At 37.6% G+C, this 24,758-nt stretch overlaps 1 protein-coding gene across 8 annotated transcripts in view; it reads left to right on the top strand.

Annotated features, from left to right (window-relative positions):
* The first annotated feature begins 6,428 nt into the window (after positions 1 to 6,428).
* The window catches only part of smoc1 (SPARC related modular calcium binding 1), a 143,809-nt gene continuing 125,479 nt past the window's right edge, over positions 6,429 to 24,758 (top strand). For 5 of the 8 annotated variants that reach the window (XM_012968045.2, XM_012968043.2, XM_012968044.2 and 2 more), the window contains exon 1: positions 6,430 to 6,718. In XM_012968045.2, the coding sequence (XP_012823499.1) occupies positions 6,626 to 6,718 (93 nt within the window). In that variant the 5' untranslated portion in view covers positions 6,430 to 6,625. 8 annotated transcript variants of the gene reach the window in all.

Here is a 24,758-nt window from a genome sequence, read left to right as displayed (position 1 = left end):
CTTGAGACATAAGAAGAATATATAGGTACAGAGAATTAACTACTGGCTTAGGTGCATCCTTCTGTTGCAGTCAGTGCATATACATAGTAACATTGGTTGACAAAAAAGACACATCGACCAGTTTCAACCTTTTATGTCTATATAAAACCTACCTAACTGCTAATAAATACAGTATTTAAACACAGTCAGTATGCCTGTTTTTTAATTCATCTGTATCTATTTATCTGTTTGAAATTAGTCCTATCTATGTAATTCTCTTGAAGTACTATTTACTCATATCATTGTTGTGTAGAGCAGTCAGATGGTCTAAACTAAACTCTTGAAGCAATATGATGTCTGGAGCATTTAAATAGGAACATTTTGCACAGTTCCACAAATGCTTTTTCACTGGAATGAACATTTTCAATAACCTTGCACCTGGACAGTCTTCTCCATTGTGTATAATGAGCGCAACAGGCACAAAAGACAGAAAATCAGAGCACATGCGGCTGGTTATTGGCGCATCAAGGTTACCACCTGCACTGCATTCCGGTAATGATGGGACTTCCCATAATTTAGGCCATCCTACACACAAAGAGTTGCCCAGAAGCAAATGAGAAGAACTATCCCCTAAAGGCAGATATTACATGGTTTGATGTGATCCTCTCATTCTGCCGATGGCCCAGAAAAGCAGATCTAAACACAAGAGGGGATCACATTGCCTGTATGGTATAGAATCCCACTGTAAACACTTATTATTTCATACTTTCATAACTCCCAACATTCCTGATATTAAATTCAGAAGATTTTATTTATTAAACTTATCAATCCAAGCCACACATGTTACAACCAGTCATGACTGTGATCCAAACAAACTCCACCCCTTTTAATTACCCCCTCCATGAGGGTAAACTTATTTTAGGAGACGCCAGTATGTAATCAATACTGCAGTCAGCTTGCAGTCATGCCTTGTGTTTACCAAGTAAAGGTGTGGGCCACTTCAGGACTTTTTAAAAATGCATTATATAAAACAGACCATATGTAAAAACTGCTTCATATATATAAAGAAGTATGTGCCACTGGATAATTCCATATAGAAAAACTGCCATTACATACATGCAATCAGCCAATAAATGGACAGAGCTGTGCCTTTTACTCTTCCTGCTACAGAACCACCATTATTTCCTGTCAGGTGATCAGTGAGGGACAAACAAAACATCACAAAATGGTGGCTCAAAGTAAAAGCTGTAAAACTGAAATATTTATTAACATGCATATGCCAATGTAATCACTGATGATCCCAAGAAAAGAGTACTGCTGGTGATTAAATAAATGTATTTTTTTTCAGAAGCCCTGAAATGCCCCAGACTGCTAAGCACTACGCTGTGTCCCGCCACAAGAAGCTACTGTATTTATTATACTGTGTGATTTATGTAAAAAATCCCAATTTTAATGCATGCTTACACTGTGCTTTCTGTTTCACTAAATAAGTCCATTTTGCATTTTTTATAAAATTATATATTTAAAGTTCACATTGGATTAGTTTATTCTGCTAGTAGCTAGCATGCCAGTCCAAACCAAAAACATGACTGGGGTAACTCTTCACAGTAGAGAAGTAGAGTAACATGGCAGAAGTAAATATTTTTCTCTATAATAAAGTAACTACAACTTTTACAGCGAAGGGCAAAATGCTTTCAATGCCACCCCCCCATTCTCTTTGAATGGGAATCAATTGCAAGCGTCCAGTGCAGTCAAGTCACAGGCACTTCAAACTGCAGCACTGAGTGTTTTCAAGTGATAAGCACTTGCCACTTGACTCCACCAGACATGCTTTTTATCCCAAGTCCATGGAACTACACAACACTTGGAATACAAAACCTACAAAATCACGCTATGTGCTATTACTCTTATTCAACTTTCTTGAATAAGAGTTCCAACTTTTAGATTTTATAAAACTCTTTGTAAACTTCAACTCCCAGCATCCTCTGACATACAACTGATGCTAAAGGATGTTGTGAATGATCATCAAGAAACAGGAAAGACCCCTAGATTTGAAGCTACATTAGAAATGACCAGCCTGCCCTTAGGAAACCTGTGTGTTAACTGGTAGTGGGAGACCCAAGTTCTCTAAGCTGAGCTAAAGTATTAACCTTTCTGTCACCCTGGAGATTTGTCAGTACCAACCAAGCGGTTAGTTGTTAAAAAACAACAAATGACCAGCACAGCTGATCCAAACAAAGGGCATCTTAGACTGACATCCAGCAAGTCTTGCCCACTGGCATATTGTCACATCAGGTGGTGACTCTCACACTCCCAGCTAATTTCTGCATCATTTAGCTGCTGACATGGTTGCTGGTTTTAATTAATATCTCTGCTGTGGTGGCAAAGGTTCCCTGTCTGAAAAGTATAATGGAAAGAACAATTACTCATATCAAATATTATTAGGGAATTGGTTTAATTGTAGTTGTTTGTTCACACAATGAATAATAAGCGTACAAATAAAAATAAGCCTCATTAGTGTGTTTTGCCTAGGGGCATCCTTTCAGGGGCCAGCGGAGAAGTTACATGTTTTGCAATATACTGTAAGAGGGTGTCCCCAGCACCTGGACCATTTGGGGGAGAAACATCTGAGTAGAAAGGCAGCACAGGGCGACTAGGCTCGGCCACATCAAGTGGCACATTTGCCCTGCTCACCCCTGCCTCCAGATAATTGTGAAAGTCACTGTTCCATGTATACAGAAACTATGTCTAGCCACAATGGAGTTTAATAGATAATAGTGCTTGTAAGTTCAGAAAGAAACAGCTATTGAAAATAGCTGAGAGTGAAGCAGAATTGCTGGAAAGTGTAAAGTGGGGGATTGGGGGATAGAGATTAACACATACTTAAGTGTTTTTTGGGCTGTTTATATTTAAGGTATTCTACGTTTCATTTTAAACTTAGTGCAAAACCACTTACAGATCTTCTTTTTAAACATGCCTGATTGCAAATATGGCAGGTACAGAAGCACAATCTGGAACTTTGTGCACCATTAAACAGCCAGCCTTAGGAAATACATAATCATGACCTGCCTTCAAATATCAGGCTAAACTATAGATATTTTCAAAAAAATATATAATGATTTATGGAAGAGTACTATTTCATTTTGTTTCTTACTTATTTGATCATGATAGCTATTTTCTCTTTACCAAGTAACAAGTTTCTGTTTGACTTAGTTATTCAACTTTTTAAGAGACATAAGCAAGATATAAGTCATTCTTATTAACTTGGCCAGGTTTCCTGGCTTCCTATGTTGCACCTCTTGCTGCTCTGCAGTCACAAATTTAATTTAGACATTTATTTGCTTCTGATATTGGAGTACCTTCTTAGTTGAAATATTCAAATAAACTGTGCTTACTGCTATAAAAACAGTTATGACAAACACATACTTCCTTCAGTTCTCTCCCCTCAATTCGGTATTATTTGCTTTACCTCCTCGGGTCTATTGTCACTTGACTGTAAGCTGGACATAAAATTAAGTGGATTAGAGGCCATGGATATGTTTCAATACACTATTTACACTAATATCTGTGTTAAGGTAAGAATAATATGAGGTTCCATGACAGTGTTAATAATGTGAATAAATGTACTTCTAGCTACTGGGGGACTGGCATTGATGTTTTGACCTATAGATTCCCTGATGTTTGTCTGACAAGCTTATAGACATAGATTACCTTATAAGAAGATGGGTAGAAGATATATGTATTAAAGTGGAATCATACTATATACTATCACCAGTATATTAGCATGAATACGATGCACTAAATGCAGAAGGTCACAGCTACATGTTTTATAGACAGATGCACCCTGCCAGAGCTACCCTCTGCAGCCACCTTGCATCAGATACAGTACTGCCAAAAATATTACAAATCATAAATAAATGATAGAGGCTATCTGTAACAAGAGGTAGAAATACAATAAAGAGAATTTTTTTCTTTCTATGTCAATACAGATAAAATACTGGACAAAACCATTATTATTTGCAGTTAGGGATAATCGAGTAATGAAATGTATATAACCATATCTAACTTGTCAGGTAAAGGCCACGTATGCAGCATATTAATTAGGGCAATCTTTTTAGGGGGTTAAACATGAAGGGTAGTTGGACCTGTTTATAATGCTGTTAGTATGCATCCCTTTATATTCAACTTATATTCACCTTAGAAACAAAGCAAAAATCGCTTATATATGCAAAGCAAGGAGACCAAAATTTAAGTTGCAGGTCGTAGGACCCTTTGTAAGGGAGTCAGGCAAATTGGCTGATGGACACAGAGAGAAGACAAAGATTTTGGAGTTTTATATATTTGATAAAGAATTAGCACCTCCTTGGTTACCTGAAAAGCCAACATCCACAAAAACAATATGGAATTTTGTGGCTGGGCTACCAAACAAAGAGGGATTTGGGGTTAATTATGGAAAAAGAGTTTTCACTTTTTGGTAGTATCTACCAAACATTATACTGTAATTTAATAAAAAAAGGACATTGACATAAGGGATGAAAATATAATTTTGCCTCTTTATATATCACTGGTAAGACCTCACCTTGAGTATGCAGTACAGTTATGGCCACCAATCCTTAGAAAGGATATTATGTGCTGGAAAAACGGCAAAGATGCAGAACTAAATTGGTATAAGGAATCATTAAGTTTAGAGGAAAGACAATCAAAGTAGAGAACAAATGTTTTGAGGGAAACGATGGAACGAAAGAAGACTAAGGTCTGCACCTAAAGACTAAAGGAAAGACATTTCCACCTGAAGCAGTGCAAATGTTACTTCCCTTAATACATTGAGTAACAGCTTGATCGCTTGGAGAATATTCATGGATAAATACCCTGGATTACTTACAGTTGGTTTCATTTGTATAAATGATATGTCTATGCATATGTCTGTGTATATATATTTTCAGAGAGAGGTAAAAGAAACATTCATCTGGGGCATTCTTTCTGATGTAATACTGAGATGTACACTTAAGGGGCATGGAGGCTCAGTGGGCAGCACGTCTGCCTTGTTTGGGCACTATCTGCATGGAGTTTGTATGGTCTCCCCATGTCTGCAGGGGTTTCCTCTGGTTTCTTCCAATAACATACAGTCAGCTCACTTGTCCCTAGTGTGGGTGTGAATGCTAAAGAGATTTTAGATTCTAAACTTCACTGGGGCAGGGACTGTCTATTTCCAAGCAAAATTAAAACTGGGTACCAATGTAACTGCATTAGAGAGTAGTGAAGTGCCTGTAAGACTCAGGTTGGCAACCAATAAGAGCTGTGTACCAAAGACTACGGATGTGGGATATTTGGTTCACTCCAGAAATCCTAACATTAACTGCATTATCACTGAATCATGTTTTTGGTTTTAAATCCCTAAACAGCATAACTGTTAAAAGTAGAACTCTACTCTATACATATAAATTTACCCACTTCGGTAGGTTGTGACTTCCCTCCCTCCTGATTGTAAGCTCCCAGGAGCAAGCCCTCTGTTCTCTTTGTATTGATGCAATATTACTGACAAAATGTTTTTGTAATAATACATAATATTTGTTACCCAACTTCTGGAATAAGGTGTGCTTTCATGGAGATAAAGGGGAATTTAGAAATCTTCTCAAACAAAAGGCTTTGTTACAGCTTCAGGCTTCAATGCTCTCACCTCAGCTGCAAAGAGGTGACCTTCAACAGTCACAAGCAATTAAAAGTCTCTTCCTCCAATTGCACAAAGGCTTCCTTACTAATCAAGCCAACTAGGGAAAGTAACACAGGCTGAACAGGCATGGAATCTTTTTAACAGAAGTCCCTATTTTCCAGCAGCAGAAACTCTCTTATTCAGGGATGAATCCATCCTTTAGGTGCTTCCCAAATAAATGTGCAGCTTAAAGTTAATCTTCACCCATAAGATGTTATTCAAGGCAATTTATAAGTTATTTATAACTTTAAATTTAAATAAATGCTTCTGGCTGGAAACAATGCAGCAGAAGTCAGTTCTCCTCCAGGTCTGATAATCAGCTGGCTTCTGTTACATTGTCTCAGAAGTCTGAACCAAATTTCAGACAGGGATAAACAAATACTGCTTTCAGTTGCACAGAGACTATAAACAGCCAACAAAAGAAATTGCAATGTACAAATAACTTTAAAATCATTTAAAATTGTAAATAGGGAATACTGGAAAGTTAGAATTAGATTTTCTTTCATACTGTTCAGATTTCGTATGATTGTACTCCTTCGGAATCTAAGAAAAGCTGCTTTGTAGAAATTCCATTACCCTATGCAGAAGAAAATGCCCAGCAAATCTGAAGTTTTCCCTAATTGCAACAGCCAGTAGGTGGCAGCAGCGGTCTCAGCAAATACAGCATCTGAAAGAGAAGGGGGTCAGACCTAATTTACCAACTCCCTTCCCTCCCTCCCCCTTTTCCAGGCGGGTTTATAATGGGATCCCAATGGAAGTGTTAAGATCTGTTGCTGCCGGTACAGGACGAGGAAGAGCGCAACAGGAGACACAGCGCTGTGCTATGAGTACACTCTGCCCCCAAATCTGACTGTTCCTTTTATTACCTTCATAGAACTCTCAAGCCTGATTTTCTTTTTTTCCCCTTTTTTCTGCACCTGTGTAAGAAGAGGCAACATGATCCCAAGAGTGATCGCACTTTTTGTAACTTGCCACTTTGTCCTTCTGCATCTGCCTCAGTGTTGCGGCCAAAGAGCGACTGGCCCCAGGGTAAGAGACTGACGTTTCTCCTTTCCAGTGTTATTTTAGCTGGCCTTCTAACTGCTGCCACTTTGATTAGAATCTATGATCGCTTTAGCATTCCAATACACTCTGCCCTGGTATTTATGCTATTGCTTCTCTCACCATATGTCTTCTCTGGCACGTCTGCGCTTATTGCAATAATCAGGCAGCATCTTTACGCAACTTGATGCGATTTCGACTGCCTTGGGCCAGTTCTATTTTATTATTTTCTGTATTTGCATTACATGTGTTTTTTTTCCAAATAAGGGTGACATTTATAGGACAAATATGTTATTAATAGTATCTATAAATAAAATGTATAGATCGTTTAATAAAATTGCCAGCTGCAGCAATTTATACTTTTTTTTTAATTGTATTTAGTTTTAAAACGGCAGGGAAAAGGTTTTTTCTCTATAAATTAATATTTGTAATTTTTTTATACATGTGTGCTCAAGTATTGTAAACAGTAAGCTAGGCATTAATATATTGGGGACTAATGGGCAGTGCCAATGTGCTGCAGGGTAACAGCCTGCTATTAGAATAGTAGTGTTAAGCACTGTAATAGGTGCAATGCACATTAAATAAGCAATGACAATTAGTTCCATTAAAACCTGCCCATTATGCTTAGAGTTTTAAGCCATTTACAAAGTTGTGTAACCTTCTTTAAGTATAAACATGTGGCCTTCCAGACTCCCAACTCCCAGCCTTTCCAAAGGCTACTGGAGAATGCTGTCACTTGTAGTTCAAAAAGATATAGATAGCTGCATTAAATGATATACACCTAAAGGTGTTTGGTCTGTTCCTCTACAAGGGGAATATAGCCGGCCTGTGGTGGCATCATGTTCTGGATTAAAGGTGTGTCAATTCTTCTTCTATACATGGGCAGTGGCACAATGCTACCAGTCAGGCGTTTAGTGTTATGTGTAGAGAAGAATAAGGGTTTTTACTCTTTTGCTTGTCACAGATTCATTGACAGGCAGCAGAGCATGAACTGACTGTGATGCTTGTCCTTATAGCCGTGAGCCAAAGACTACTGAGATTTTGTACCTGTCATCTGCTTGAACCAACATTTTTGCCACAAAGAACATTCACTCACCTGAAAAGTTTCTGATCACAGACAGTTTTTTACAGAGCCCCCCCCCCCCCCCCTTTGCACCCTCTACTTTGTCTCTTTGTCTGGCATTTAGTACAGGAACACTGCCTGGCAATGCACACCTGTGGATGGGGTCAGCTCATAACCATTTTAATAGGACACAAAAGCAGGTCTGATTATGAAAGAAAATCTAGTAATTGATCTGAGATTATCCTTAGGAGCATCAGAAACTGTTGATTATGGGGTTGGGAAGTGACCCCGGCAGCAGTGCTATAGAGAATGTACTGCTTTAACACAGGGTGCCTGCTCACCCTGCATTGTACAGTTAGATATAATGGAACCAGACCCATCTCTATGGAGCTGTCGGAGTGAGTATTGATGTTTGAAGGCTCAGGCTCACTATGCTATCACGTTACAGCATTCATCTGTATAACTCTTCACACCAGCTCTTGTATACAGATTGCTGTTGGCCTGATTGTTATTGCTGCCATTCAGATCCAGGTGCACGGATTGCCAGAGTGGCATTCACATGCCCTGACTTCTTTTGAAGTCGGGTGGGAGCTCCAAGTGTGTGATCTGACACATCCCACCATCAGACCAAAGTTGCACCATAATTGCAGCTTGGTGGCCACCGGACAAATCTGCTTCTTTTGTATAAATCTCTTACTTGGGAGCCTTATTCGGCTTGATTAGAAGTCAGTGTGAGTGGCAGAGTTTTGATCAGCAAGGCAGCCATAACTGACTAACTGCAGTGAAAGTAATGTGTAGAAGAATATGGGTGTGAACGAGCCCTTAAGCTGTTTGGACCAGTTTCTGAGTCCCAACTAGTGGTTTGACAGCCTAGCACTAATTGCAAGGTTATTTACACTCTTTTCTCTAAAGGGAAAGTAGCATTCATTGGAAAGCAAATTGCATTTGTGCTTTTCAGGAAGTTGCTCCAGGCAACCTACTGTAGCACTTTATAGGATCCTAGAAAACTCTGAGAGATCATAAAGGTTGCTGCACTCACTGCCGGAGTATTACAATGTGTGCAAGTATTAAAGAGGATTAACACTGGACCTGAAGTAAATGGCTAGCAATCACTCTTAAGCTGGATGTATCCTGCAAGATCCTCTTGTTTGGCAACCAGCTGATCTTTGCTGGTTGCCAAACAAGCTGATCTCCCAAGTGATGAGCCAAACTTGGTTGATCTGACCATTAGCATCCTGTTCAAAAGATTGAATAATTCAGTCTCCCCAGGAGAGGACTGATTCTATACCCTGATGGGATTTTTCATTTTTATTCATTGATAAGTCTAATCAACTATATATCAGGGAGGCCACCATTATGGCCATATACACAAGTGGGCTACCAAAGATTAACAGCCAGTATTGCTTGTGTATGACTAGTAGTTTACCAGAATGACTTCTGAGTATACCCTCTGCATTCTAGTAAATGTTGCATGTGCCAAATTGTATGATTTACAGGACTGGAACTTCCATCCTCTTGTCTCTTTATCATTTACCTCTGTGGAATCTTTAATGCAACTGTACTTTTTATTTATTTGTATTCATTTTTGTACTTTGTATTTATTTATGCATTATTGTAATAACCCCGTGTTTGTTGTATTAATTTATTGTTGTACAGTGCTGTATACATAAGTATCGCTATATAAATAAATACATATACATGCATGTGGACTGAAAAAGCCCTTTGCTATAGTGGATGTGGAAAGTGTTTTGTTAGCTGAGTGCAATAGTACAGTAGTACATTTGGATTTAAATCTGTCGTCCTTTAAAACTGTCACTGCACAAAGACATGAGGCCTGGGGTGGGCCCCATATTAATGACTGTAGTTTTTAATAAAGTAGACACAATATTGTTATTTCTGTAATTATGGAATTCCAACATTTCCTACCCAAGGAAAGGCAAGTATGGATACATTATTGCTTGCAGTACATAACTCCAAAGAACATACAGACATGTTAACTGACTTCTGTTGAAAATTACCTTAATATGAATGTGATAGGGACATTTGATTGTAAGCTTCACTGAGGAGAGCACTAATGTGAATGATGGACAATCTCTGTTATACTATCTAAAGATAGCATAATAGTAATAGTTAATTGAAGTCTCACCTCCATGATAATTTTGTTACAGTGTCACTGTTGTACCAGCACAGCATGTAACATTATAACCATATCCTATATAGCCTAAATGTCTTTTGTTCAATTCAGGATATTGTTATAATGTTGCACGTTACAAACTTGTAAAATATATCCTTACATTCTGATTAGTGCTTACATGTCTTACATGACTCTTTAACTAGTACAGTATAATAACTATGTGCAACATCCTATATCTTATATATGTATTGCCCTGATGCCAGCAATTAATCTCATTAAGTAAACAGCGCTTAAGCTGTGCATTCAGTTTAACAATAAACATATAAATAAATGTACTACACAGTATTGATACAGTGACATGACTACTACAAGTTGAGTATCATAGACAAGTAGGTGCAGAAAAACAACTTACATACATGATATGTATATCTGTCATTTCTGCATTCTCTCTGGAACTCTCATTCTTCTACACTTCTGCTAATTATGTGGTCTTATATATGGTATATATGGCATTGATCACTCACGCTAATATTTTCGAAAGATGAAAGCAGTTGATGCAAAGCAAGCATCTTTCTTATGTTAGTGGCTTGCCCCCTGTGCTTCAGACCTGACATAGTCTGGAAATGGACCAAGGTTTCCATTCATACAACTGACACAATCATCAGTCTATTTCACAGGCAGCATTCCAGTTAGTATACCCAACATAAACTAAAACAACACAGGTTCAGGCAGTGTCTGGTGTAAGGTTCACAAAATATTCTTTAGGACACATATGCCATGGTTTTTGGAATTTATACTGTTATCAGGTTTTGTGGACTGACCTGAGGTTCTGATAGCAAGACTACTATGATTTTATGAGGTTTACCCAGCTTGTCGGGTGTTAGTGACATCAAGTGAGAATACAAATAAGAACAGCAGTCTGTCTTGTTAATAGCAAGGTTGAGGAACACTCAAGGCACAGGGAATTGTGCCCATAAAAAGCTTATGTTAAGTTCAGAAGGAGGAAGGAGGGTACAGCCGGGCAACAGCTATGCACCAAATTCCATAATTATCTTCCCTATCTTATGGTAGATAATATATTAGTGTGCTCACTTAAAGTGAGTTTTGCTGTATCTGTACCAGAAACAGACACCCATTACCTCTCCAGCTGTGGAAAACGGTTGCTCCAGGTTGCAAAAGGCAGAGCTTTGATCCTTGAGCTGAGCATAGTGCACAGAACATCTGAGCAGTATGTACTGACATGCATTATCTATGGTGCATATCTACTTTATACAGTACATGTGGGCTAATCTGATTTTATGGAAACCAGCTTCATTCCAGCTCTGCCTATATCTTACAGTTCTATCTGCTTGTATCAACATATGTACAACTCCTGCAGAGAACCCAGTCACTTGCTGTGGGATATTGATTGCACTGACATCCGTTCATCTTGTGTTTTTTCTAAAAGGCTGGAAATTGTGGAATTGTTGAAATACAGATGGCGAACAACCATAATCTCCTTTGGTGCAGTATACATATTTATGTGAAATATATAGATCTATGTTAAGGCACTGATTGGACCTTTATCATACTTATCCATCACCGGCGCAGCTGCTTTTCACTATAATAGACTTAGAATAACTGAGCATTCATCTATTGCATTGTATAGGAACGTGCAACTCCTGCATAAAATACATGCCTGTGTGATTCTGTTCAGCATCAGGTTTCAGCTATTCCACCACACTAAGGTCCTTTCCTGTGCGCTTGTTGTATGGCAGTGTAAAGCATGGCTGTACAGGGGATGCTGGGAATTGTAGTGTAGCAGCAGCTGAAGAAACATTGAGAAGTCTTATATCACAAACCTTATTTTGATTGGGCCCTCTTCTGTTTACTTTGCGTTTTTTTTAGTAATATCCAGCTCCAAAAATGTAATGATTGTGAGCAAGAAAAAGAGCTGAGGGCAGACAGAGGGAGCTGAGCTGGCAGTCTAGGGAAAGGCTACGGACTAGTGCCGAGTTGTGCCTGTTACAGGATAAACCCAACAGCAACACACAGATAAACAGAGAGCTGTCAAACCCAAACCACTACCGTATAAAGGACACAGCAGGCTAGGCAGTGAGTAATGAGACCACATCTGGCTGCCTTGGATTAGAACTCAACAGCAGAAGACATGATTCCAAGAGGCCCCTACTTTTTGTGTCTCCTATTTTTTTTTACAAAGACTACAGGCCTCAATGATAAACTCAATATTGTGAAGACACATGGAGGTACTAGTAGCTGCTACTTTTTCATGGCTACTAGACTCCAGAAAATACACATAGAGACAGTTATCAGTAAATGATCAGCATTGCCTATTGTAGTAGCCGTGACAAGTAGCTGCTACTAGTAGTGTCATATTTGCTTAAGGTGGGCTGCATTCAAGGTCACCTTAACCTGCACCCAGTAGTGGGACAGTTCTTTATATGAGAAAGAGTTTGGGTGCATGGTAATGGCAAGTATTATTATTATAATCTATATTAACTATAGGTCTCTCATTGGTTGCATGTTCATTTGCTTGAACATTATCATAAATGCACTATGAATTTCCAAGGTGTGTGTTATAATTAAGTGTAATTAAGTGCATTTACTAAAGATGAAAGATCATTGTTGGCCAATGGCCATTACTGTAATGACTCTCATCTGTTAAATTTATTTTAAAAAATGTATTTATTATTAATATTATGTGTCTATGCCATCAGACACAGTGACTGGTGGACTCTCAAGAGGTGTTTGAGCAGCAGGGTAACTAGGGGACCATGGGCCCTGGTACAAATTAGGAACTACCCCCCCCCCACCCAGTCAGAAGATATCTTGTGCACTTGTATTTACCTTTGGGCCTTGCCAGGCATATGTGGTGACTCTGTGGTGGGCCCTACTGGGGGTCCGGGTCACAACCACTGCTGCCCTGGTAGTTATGCCACTCTGTTTGAGTGGCATTCTAAGCGTCAAAGTGTGTAGTGCATTTTGCGCTGAAAATGCTTGTTTAAAATTCGAACAGTTAGCTAGGAGAAGATTGGTACTATGTACCACTGCACTGAATACAAATGCACCAACACAAGTCCAAATGGGCAGATTGCTCTTATCATGTCAAAGGGCAAATAAGAAACATAGCAGCTCTGAGCATGAAGAACATGGTATGTTCATGTTTTAATAGTTGGGACAAAGTTGCACAAGCCATTTACTATGCTACCATTGCAACCTCAGCACATTGGTTTAGAAACATCAGGTTGACATTTAAATGATGAAAATGTTAACACGTATAATTGTTACAATATTGTATCACAAAGGATTGTCAGCTTTATTTCCCATAATCCTTTCTATGTACATGCTCTAAACATGTCTTACTACTCATTTACTCAGTGAGTAAATACAAAAGGAAGTGCAATAGCATGAATGTTATTTACCTGCAAACGATGTAGAACAGTGGCTCTGCTGTATATATTTTAGACAAGTTGCTAATGCAGTTGCAGTTTAAGCAGGATGCTTCTAAATGGTCAAGTATATGTAAATATATGGACATATAGAAACAATCGGTGCATGCTACTAATTCAAATAATGTTTTAATATGTCAGTGCAAATTTATATAAATTCTCTCCTTGACTTTGTTATCTTCCCTCCCTATAAATATAATTGGCATCAGACACCAGTTTTACTGGTTGGCGAGGTGGCAATCCTATCTGTGGGTGATATAACTGCTGGTCTGTGGCACCCTATAAATAGAGTGGTCCTGCTTGAACCCCTTAGAGACAGCTCGGCCTTCTGCAACTTTGTTACATAAAGTCTTCACAATCTTTATTATTTATTTTCTGTATGTGAGCTCACTGTTTGTTGGGTGGGAGTGGGGGTTGGTGGGTTGACAGCCATTCTGCTTACCTGTAGCTGAGCGATTATTACTTCCCAAAACATGCTCATGTTCAACACCACAATAAAAGTTTGTTAAAGACCCTTTAAACCGTATGTTCAGCTTGAAGGAGAACATTGCTGGCTGTCCAGGGGGACCCAGCGCCAGGCGAATAAGCAGTTGGTGAGAGAGGGCCTGCTGTTCCTTGTTTCTGTATCACTCTGAGGCATTATAAACTTAACAGGGGGACCAATCACACTGAACCAGTAAAACACATACAGATGCCAGATAGCTAACATATTGCCAAGGAAAAAATAGTCTTCAACATTAAAGCTGTAGTGCAGTTAATCTTCAGGGTACCTCTTTTGGGATTATTAGGACAGACCCCTTCCATGGTAGACATGTATGTTTAAAGGTTTGTGGGTACATTGCCAACAGGCCTTTACACACACTTGCCTGGATGCCTATTTTAAATAATGAGATCTGTTGATTGGAATGCACTTCAATAGCAAGATTACTGATTTCAGTATACAGGTATGGGATCTGTTATCTGGAATGCTTGGGACTCTCATTTTTCTGCATAAGGGGCTCTCCTTGATTAGCTTTATGGCTTATTAAAGGGGAACTCCACCCAAACACAACTTAAGCTTTTTGAAAACGAAACACAATTTCAAGCAACTTTGCAATAAACATTGATTAAAAAATATGCAGCCTTTTCATGATTTTTAATGTAATAATATGGTTTGGCCCCCTTTTCTCCAGCTGATCTGGCTGACCACGTTGAGATTCAATTAAATATAACAGTAATCGACTATCCTCAGCCTGCATCCTCCAAATCCCACAATCCCCTGCACATGTGATGTCAATAAGGAAATGAACATCAGAGTGCAATGCATTGTGGGTTATGTAGTCCCTGCATGCTGCCTGTTAGCTGTGGAAAAGTTGTTACAATTTGTAACATCAGTGTTTTAGTCCCTCCTCCCCTGCCAGGGTTTTAAATGATGCAGAAAGAGAAGAACTATTTCGCAGCTGGATTTCAGCATATAAAATTGTATTTATTCATACTTTTTGAAGGAAAAGATTACAGTTATAGGTAAACTAGGTGTCTTTGTGTTGTGTGGGGCTCTTTAACAAATTTTGGTTCGCCAAAAGAAGTTCCCCTCTAAATGCCTTTAAATAGACCGAGTAGGATTGTTTTTGCCACCAACATGGTTTTATGCTTAATTACAGAGATATTAAGGTGATTCTCATTAACCTGAATATCTGCATTCCTGAATGCTTTGCTTCTTTGCTGCTGGGTGGTATGTACTTTAATTTGTTATAATTTTTCTTTAGGGTGCTGAAGTGATGATAAATGGCCACGTAAAATATTATTACTGCGGGATAACTTTCTCTCTCTATATATATCTTTTTGTTATATGATCCTTGTGTTTTGTTGCTTTCATTTAGTGTGCAGGATTGTTATTGATATATTGTATACCCCTTGTTATCATCAGATACAAGGCACAGTCTCATTGCAGGCACAAAGCAAAACATTACAAAATAACTGCTTGAATAGAATTCTATACAAATGGATATTTTGGAACTTTCTGGATAATAGATCCTGCACCTGTATTACTTACTTATTTATATCTATTGCCCCACTTAAGTAGAATGGATGGAGTCATAGAGCCGAATGTGAGAGAGATTTGCTGTACAAAGTTTGTGACTCATTATTTATTTTCCTGGAACTTTGGGCATTCAAATATTATGCACTTTTTGGACACAGTTCCTGTCAGGCAACATCAACACTAAAAACCAGAGAACTGCACTTGTTTTGGTTACAAAAATAAAACACTGTGGTCTCCTTCATAAATCCAAATAATCAGAACTTATATGTCTGTTTTATTTCTTTGTATTTATTTGTAAGAATAGTAAGAGGACATAGTGTGCAATAAACAGATGGGAAAAAACAGAAAAGAGAAATAAAATGTGGGCAGAGGCCACATTATGGATTTCATAAGGATGCCACTGTCATGGTATTCCTATTTTGGTAAAGGGGATCGTTTACTTTATATTCTAAAATGATGTAGACTGGGTTGCTGGCAGGAGAATGCTTGCTTGAATTTACCATGTATATTTTATACATAGGAGCACCTATACTTTGTAACATATCCCTTTTAAAACAAATAGTTAGTTAGTGCTTTAGATATCTAAAGCAATGCAGAATATGTCACTATTGTTTAAAATATAAATGGTCATAAATGGTTAGTTTATGTTAAAGCTTATTTTTGAGCATGCAACTGTGCATCCAGCTTGTTGGCACTGATTTGATTTTATACTGGACCATGTGCACTTTATTGTCTGGATGTCTTCTTGTTATTCACTTTGTCCATGTTTGTATCTTTTCTGTGGTATTTATGAAATAATGCATCACCCAACAAGTATTATCTCACCAAAAAAATGCAGGTTCCCCCTGCTGCCAGACAGCGTTCAGGACAAAGGGCGTGCTAATTAAACAAGCCGTGCTGCGTAAGATCAGTAATATTCCATGAAATCCGCTCGGGCAGATGATTTGCTCAGGTGCTATGTAACATATTGCTCTTTCCTCACTGCTTTCAATTTCCCATGTTCAGATTCAGATATTTAAATGATTAATTCAGTACCTGGCTCCGAATGAACATTTCAAGTCTTTACACGTCTGAAAAGCTATGGTTGCGTTGTACAGCGTTGTATTTTTTTTCTACATTTCTGCTAGGAGTTTGTATATATCTGCCACTATGTACTAAATAGTTTCTCAAAAAAAAACATGGTTCTTTTGATCGCTTTATAGCTAGGAGGTTGTCGCTTTTTCTCCCTTTCTCTGTGTGCATTGCAGTGTAGTAAATATTATAAGCGACTCCGAAGGGTCCCCAAAGGGGTCACCAGTGAGGAAAGTGGTGTAATTTAGGGTTACACCTGGCCCATTACATGTTGCCAACTAGCTTGGCATATGGGTTCACCAGCCCAACCCATTTCCTTTTCTGAGAAAATCTTGGCACAAAAATAAATCACCTATAATCACAGCATAGGAACCCAACCCCCTACTTTATACTAACCAATGAAATATAATAGTTAAACCTGTTGTTGTTTTTTTTTTCAAGGCTGCTATTTCATATTTGTTGGGTGTGCTTAATGTTTTAAATCCTTATTATACTGCCCCAGACAATGAGAATTAATATAATAAAAGTTTGATAAAGTCTGATACTACAGGTATGGCATATACAATGTAATATAGGGAATGATTGGGACCTGGTGTTTTATTGATTAGGTGTCTTTCTGTAATTTGGATAATCAATTCTTCATTCTACTAAAGCATTTAAACCTAAAATAAACCCAATTGTTTTGTTTTGCCACCAATATGGATTTATGCAGCTTAGTTACCATCAGGTACAAAGTACTGTTATATTATTACAAAGAAAAGAGGATCCATTAAAAAATAAGAATTGTTTGTTTAAAAAGGAGACTATGGACAATGGCATTTTCTCATATTTTGGAACATTCTAGATGATGGGCTTCTGGATAATAGAGCCTTTGAACATATTTAAATCTAAAATAAGATGGAAAGATGCCACCTTGGAACTGGTAGAAACTAATTTAAAGTACTTTTATAGTTATACTTTTTAGATTTTAACTTACTTGCAGCCAGCTGCAAGTTGTTTACCACATGATTTATAGAGGGATTAATGTACTGCATATAAAGGTATTTAAAGTCATTGAGGAATTCAAGACCGCATAAAGGCATACCTGCAGGCTATGTGCTTTTATACAGGCTCTAACACTCAGAGTATTATTGAGTAAGGGGGTACATTATTTCTTATCATGCACAAGTTTGAGTCATATGACACAAGTGACCTGTAAAAAATATATATTTATAAATAGTTTGTAGTGATGTCATCCATTATAATTAATGATGTCACTTGTGCAATGACACATTGAAACATGTATGTTATAATTGAATGAATATTACAAGTAGTCTCAGAGTTTTATAACTCCCAACTTAGTGCCTTTATGTAATCATGTTATATTTTTGTGACTTCTAATAGCTACAGTGGGGTACAGTATTCCCTATATAGTGGAGGACAGAATTAGGAACTGAAGGAAGTTGATCTCCAGTGTGGTTAGCAATCTGTCAGTTGTGATAAAAATTGCTAACTGTATTCCACACAAAATAACTATGCAATATAATAATATCTAAAGGTTGGTAGTTTAACATGAACAACTTGTTAAATAATTTGTCAGTCATTTTTTGACACCAGTAATCCAAGCAGAAAGGTGCATTGTATACACTTATAAATAACTGTGCAAATGGAGCAAAGCAAAACTCTGTTTTGACATTTTGTGTATGTTACTGAAATGTGAAACCTCAGAACTCTCTGTTTTGACTTTCGTGCCTTGTTTTCCTAATTTTGTAGCCCTGTATGTGTGAGATTCGGTTGACTAAATTGCTGATAGATGAGATGGAGGCTAAGGATTTAAACTGCCACCAAAACAGTAAGTTGGTGGAAAAACAGAGTATTTCTGTGGAGAATGGAAATAAAAATAGCAAAAATGTCCTTTATTTAAAATGAAATGCTTAATCCTTTTATAAAGAAACAAATATTTGCAAGAGCCTGTGTTCAGAGAGGTGAGAGATGCTTCATTTAATAGTTACTGGAAAACAGAATACTTTATTATTATACAAAAAGGCTTTCTTCCCCTCACCTGAAAGGCTAAATCAAAGGAGAATGTTTATATTGTCACCTTCTCCAGTGGGACAGAAGTAACCGTACAGCAAATTTTAGGTGCAAGTTGCAGAAACACCATGGGAATATAGTGATACAAACACTTTCCTATAATTTATATGAAATGCATTAGTATCCATTTTATTTTCAATCTGCTATCTTGTCCAATTCCTAGTCCTGTAGTATCCAGGCTGGTCATCAAGCAACATTGGTTCTAATATTGGTGCAACTGGTGGCCCCCCATCTGGCTGCTGTGACTTCTTACCTTTGTGTAAGCTCTAAATGTTATTAGTACTGAGATTAACTACCGCCCCTGGCATAATTCACCCCGCAGATTCAGGTTGTAAGGCCCTACATTGTTGACACCTGTAAGCCCCAGTATTGTGTGTTTGAAAAGGGGGGAGTAAACAAAACTGGCTTCCATTATGAGGCCTCCATTACGTATGTCAGAAAAGTTCCAGCCCTTATTTCCACAGAAGTTGGACAGCACCGCTTGCATATAAAGACAAACACATATGCATTGGTTTTCATATTAGCCAGCAGTTAACAACATTGTCACTTGTGAGCTAACTGTCATAGGTTTGGCCCTTCCAACAATATAATCAAATTCTTGCACCATCACACCATCTTTAATGTAACAATCTCTTTTTACAGAAAACTGCATGGGCCACACAACTCCTATTAATTCCATGAATTGGAATAGTGTAATTTTGCAATCCACATGTGGAGCCATATTGTACAGAATTCTCTAAATCTGTACAAATTGCCCAGACTTCACTTGTGAGTGTGTCAATCATTGCCAGTCCAATGCATTTAAAATATTGCAACTTCTTTGTGTGCTAAAGTCAGAACAAGCCTAGTTGTTTTGTGCATTGATGTTAGAAAGCAGAGTGAGGGTTGGTATATTTTTTCCCTATGGATAAGTGGTGCTGAAGTTAAATGGCAACAAATGGCAAATGGTCCAAGCAAGAGTGATTGATAATTAGAAAGCAACAAATACCTTTTCTAACTATGTTGTTTGGCAGCTCACTATTCACACCTTTCTGTTGATTGCAATGGTCATTTTGATCGCTTTCTTCAAAAAAATCTTTGTTTTCTAACTTTTAGTTGCCTAACTTCATCTTTCCTTCCAGCTCTGAGCATCTGCATTCCAACTTTCTCCTCTTCATTAGTAATTTTGTTTCTCACCGTCTAATCATTGCGGTTGCCATTAGTATGTCATTCTGTTTGTAGCTAGAGCTGTCTGCCTGTGCATTGATGGGGAACAGATAATTTAAGCAGGATTAGAGTACCCAGTGTATATTTAGCTCATAAAGAATGGAAATCAGTGGCCCAGTGGGTAGGTTACTGGACTGTGACGCTAGCCTCCCACTTATAGAATCCTGGGTACGATTCTTGTGTCTGCAACCTATGACTTTTTCTTAACTAACTGGTACAACATAAACAAATAACTGTTTTTAGGACATTACCATGTTCTTTTTGAGAGATAAAAACTAAATGACTATGCTAGAAATACTGGTAGTTTATGGGCAACTTGAGAGTTTAACTGCTGCTGTGCCATACAGAAGTGTAAGATAATTTGCAGGCGTCCTTATATTGCATTATCCTAATCTACTATTGCCTATCAAACAATGCTTTGTTGCACTAAAATCCATTTCTGTACTGAGCAACTCGATAAGCAAGGAAACTAGAATTTAAGCTTTTTGAGGCACAGACTACATTCTTGAAGGTGTAAGAAAAAAAAAAAGTTTACCATGTTTTTTCTGTAGTACCTTAGAGTACATCATAAGAGACTTGTAAAAGAGGTACAGGTTAACAAGAAAACAGGGAGTTATAAATATACTCAATAACCAATAATCTCAAGAATACAAGTTAGCATTATGTCTTAAGCTGCCTTACACAGACCAATATTATCTGCCATCTTGAACTGGTCTGTATATATTATTATTATTAACATTTATTTATAAAGCGCCAACATATTTTGCAGCGCTGTACGATAAGTGGGTTTCATACATTGGACATACAGAGTAACATATAAAGCAATCAATAACCGATAAAAGAGGTGAAGAGAGCCCTGCCCAAAGAGCTTACAATCTACAAGATATATAGGAACCAACGGACTCATACCTTGTCATGGATCAGCCAGAAATCTATTGGCAGACTTGACAATCCCTTATAAGGCTGTAGATATAATGCTCTCCATACAGGTCTGCATAGGCCCCCATTGTGACCCAATAACTGTCCCAGCTGGGCAGATAATCATATCAGCTTAATTCGGCCCAACACCTGGGTGACCAAATGGGGAAAATATTTTTGTGTGTATGGCTAGCTTTTGAGGCTTAGTTTTCCTTTAGCTTTGAGACTACTACACAGAGTCTGGAGCCACTTGGTCAGTATATCTATTTGCAGTGAATCCCCCAATGTTTTTCTTTTGCACAAGGCAGTTACTTCTATTTTCTTTTGTCTTCGGTGTGTTTCCTCCTCCCCCGTTGAGCAGTGTCTGGTGTAGCTCTGATGACTTTGTCTAAACTACATGATGGGAAGAACGTTCATTAGCAAGAGCACTTTGTAAACAGAAAACTCTTCAGATCTGGATTTCAGTTCTCTGGTTTTGCCTGGCCAAATCCCTGTGTATATGCACAGAGACAGAGATGTGTCTGTTTGCATATATAATAAATGTATAATTATATATTATATATTACATAAAATACACAAGAGAAATAAATGACCTGTAAAATAGCATAAATAACCTGTAAAATATGTCTCAATAAACAGTGCTTAGTGATATCCTCATATATAAATGATGTCACATAACTTAACTTGATTCAAACTGCTGTCTAATAAGAAATATAACATCCTACTACTTTCTAATATGAGGATATTAGAAGTAATCTCAGAGCTAAGTGAGATGTATAAAAACCACCCTGTCGGCTTGTGCCTTTGTATGGTTATAAGGGCAACTCCTTATAATTTACAATAGGTATATTTACCCTTATAATTAGCTTCAGGTGGTATTCTTTAGGTGGCCATACACGTAAAGATTTGCTTGTCTGGCGAAGTCGCCAAGCAAGCGTATCTTCTCCCAATATAAGGAATAATGTACCCCTTTTTACAATACATCTTTATTAAAATTCCAATTGGTGTTCTATGACCCAAATAAAAGCATTCATTTTGCAGCCTTGTGTTTTTTAATGTGGCCAGGGAGCTCCTCAGTGATTTTCTAGTATACCCTTTCCCATACCTAGAAGCAAAGATTTACCTGCCCTTCAATATTGGGCATGCACCGATTCAGGCAAATACCAAATCCTCCAAAAAAAACTGGAATATAATGCTAAACCAAATATTAATTTAATTACTAATTAAATTATTTACCAATGCTACCCGGGGTGCAATATTATAGTCCCATACAGGATAGGGTTACCAGATCATTTAAAATTCTGGGACACGCCAAGAAAATCTAGCTAGGAGGGCTGCACTGATTCCAGTTGCGTATTTGTGTCCATAGGAATGATGGGTATAGGCTGAGCTCTGCACCTTCTGCTAGCTTAATGATCTAGTCAGTGGTACAGAGTGATAAGGGGGATCAATACAGGTTGGGAGAATTATTGTTCTTTAAACTGCGTGATGTTGCTGTGGTCCTTTTCTGTGACTGCCATGGTACTATTCACAATGTTATATTCCCACAATGTACTCTCAGCAGTAGGGCATGTGCAGAAATACAGTAACTCATACAGCGCCCGTTGTGCTGACATAAACACCCATTGTGCTGATATAAGATATGGGTGTCTCGTCTTATAGGGTTTTGGCAAATTATGATGCATTTACTTAGAAAAAAATAAGCATAATTCCTACCTTTATTAAATTCTTCTTAGCTCTATTATGCTGAAGCCAAATTGACATTCTGGCCTACAGAGCTGGTGTCAGAAATCTGGAGTAAGTGAAACTAAAATGGAAATAATATTTTTATTCCAGACTCTAACAGTTACGTTAGTTTCACCACAAGGGGATTTAAATGGGTAGATATCTGGTATATATTTTGATATGAACATATAATCCTTTTCATAAGGGTTAGGCTAAGCTTACTTAGTGTAAATTGAGCGTTTAATTCTGTTTGAAAATTGAAATGTTGTGTAGGTTATGTCTCTTGTAGGCTGTAGAAAGTAACATACACTGATAGTTATATAGGAAAGTATAGATAGAATATTTAAAAAACAAAACTATTATTTCCAGTGGGATTGGACCTCTCAACTGGACCCCATACTTAATAAATCTTTTGTTTGACATTATATTGATTATATTATTCCATTATATTGATATTATTTCACCCCTGTGGTATATTGAATAAGAAATGTTTCAATGCAAATGACAGAACACACAAGTTTAAGCTAAACTTCTGTTTATCATGTCCATACTTATTATTCCTTTTCGGTTTTTATTCTGACAGTATCCCTCTAACAAATCTCAATATAGTTCCATCAGCTTACATTTATACCGGGTTAAACAATTACAAGGCAAATAGCTAGAATGAAGAATGACTGTTGGTCTCCCTACGTGTCCTCATGGAAGTTGCTAGCTGAAGGTTGCTGGTATAAGAAACTACTGGCATACCTTTAGCAGAAACAACCACCCTCCTAAGGTTTCCTTTACTTGGTCAGATATAGTCAGATTTAGCTATCCACATAGGTGGTCAAACTACATTGCTCTACCCTTTTACCTAATGACTGAAACAAGTGCATTAGAATGAAAGTGTCAAGAAGGAACAAAATTAGAGTTTATATTGTGGTCCCTACTTTGCCAAAGTCTTTGTAGAGGCTTTAATATTTCAATATCCTTTTCAAAACCATGAGCATTCAACTTACATAAAAAACTATGCAAAACACAAAGAACAGGAAAAACAAGAATTTCACTTGGGCCAAATCCTTTTAATTCAAGTTAATCAGTGACATTGTTATTCACAAAAGAATCAGCACCTCTACTAATGCCGAACAGGAATATATTAGTTTGACAAAATGTTATAAAGTAATAATTAGTTTGTAAATAATTGCAGCCTATTTCCAACTCCTTAGCCAAAAGCAGTGAAATAGTTTGACAGAGCCATGAAATTCAGCCAAATGATTGGTTACTAATTAAGTTACTTACAATTAAATTAAAAGAACTAAATTAAAATTCATTGTTTGTTGCAAGTTTCCTGCCGTTTGTAATGTTATTACATTACAAAGAAGACTTGTCCAGAGTTCTGTAAGTATACCTATGAAATCCACAATTTGACACTTTATTTTGATACTGCGTGTATATTCAAGCAGTTCTTTGACCACTGGACCAACACCGCTTACAGAAAGCTGCTAAGCTGCAAATTGGCTTGGTTAAAAAATGATTTCAACAGACACTGTTTTGGGATTGATGCTGCTGATTTGTGTAGTATTTTGGATAAAGGATTTCAGAATAACTCATTTTATATCTGCATTTGATGTTTTATTTATATAGTGACCCTATATGTACTTAAGTAGTAAAAGGACTTTTTTTCCCAGTTCTCCAAAATGGATCTGTCAGTAAGCATCCCTGATCATGACTTCTGCTCTAAAACATTTGAAAGTATTTCAGGCATTTCATTGAGAGGCACGTGTCTTGTGTCCCCCAACTGACTGTTTAGCTTGTGACCTCATTGGTTAGGAACAATGTCTTGTTCCAGCGATATTTCTTGCTCTCATATGAAAAGAACTGATCTGCTGATTGAAGCCAATTGGCAGACATCCTAGGTGAGATGAGTGATGGAAGGGCTTAATAAAGAACAAATGCAGAAGACACTGTTCATTTGGAGATAGAAAATACTGGATTAAAAAGAAAATAACTGGATAGCAAGCATTGTTTCTTTGCAACACCTTTTTACCATGTGCAGAGCTTCAGTGGCTGACACTTAACTCCTTATTGATGCCATCATTCTCTTAGGCTCCTGCTGGGTGACAAGTGATGAATGATAGTAAAAGACACAGTTTGCATCTTTAGAATGAAACACTTTCAGGAAAAGGAAGGGGGTTTAATGAAAGGCAATCTCACTCCCCTCCTTAGACTGTGCTTTAAAATGGCAGGGTTTTTTTTTTTTTTTAACGGAAATGTTCTTATTACTCAGTAGGAATAGGTTGTTAATACTCAGAAGCTGAGGGGGTCTCTCGTGGGCAGATTATGTGTAAATATTATTTGCCACATGTCAATTTCTAAGTGAATGTATTTAA

The sequence above is a fragment of the Xenopus tropicalis genome, chromosome 8 (genome assembly GCF_000004195.4).
Source record: "Xenopus tropicalis strain Nigerian chromosome 8, UCB_Xtro_10.0, whole genome shotgun sequence".
Lineage (NCBI taxonomy): Eukaryota > Metazoa > Chordata > Amphibia > Anura > Pipidae > Xenopus > Xenopus tropicalis.
This window is presented reverse-complemented; position numbering and strand designations above follow the sequence as displayed.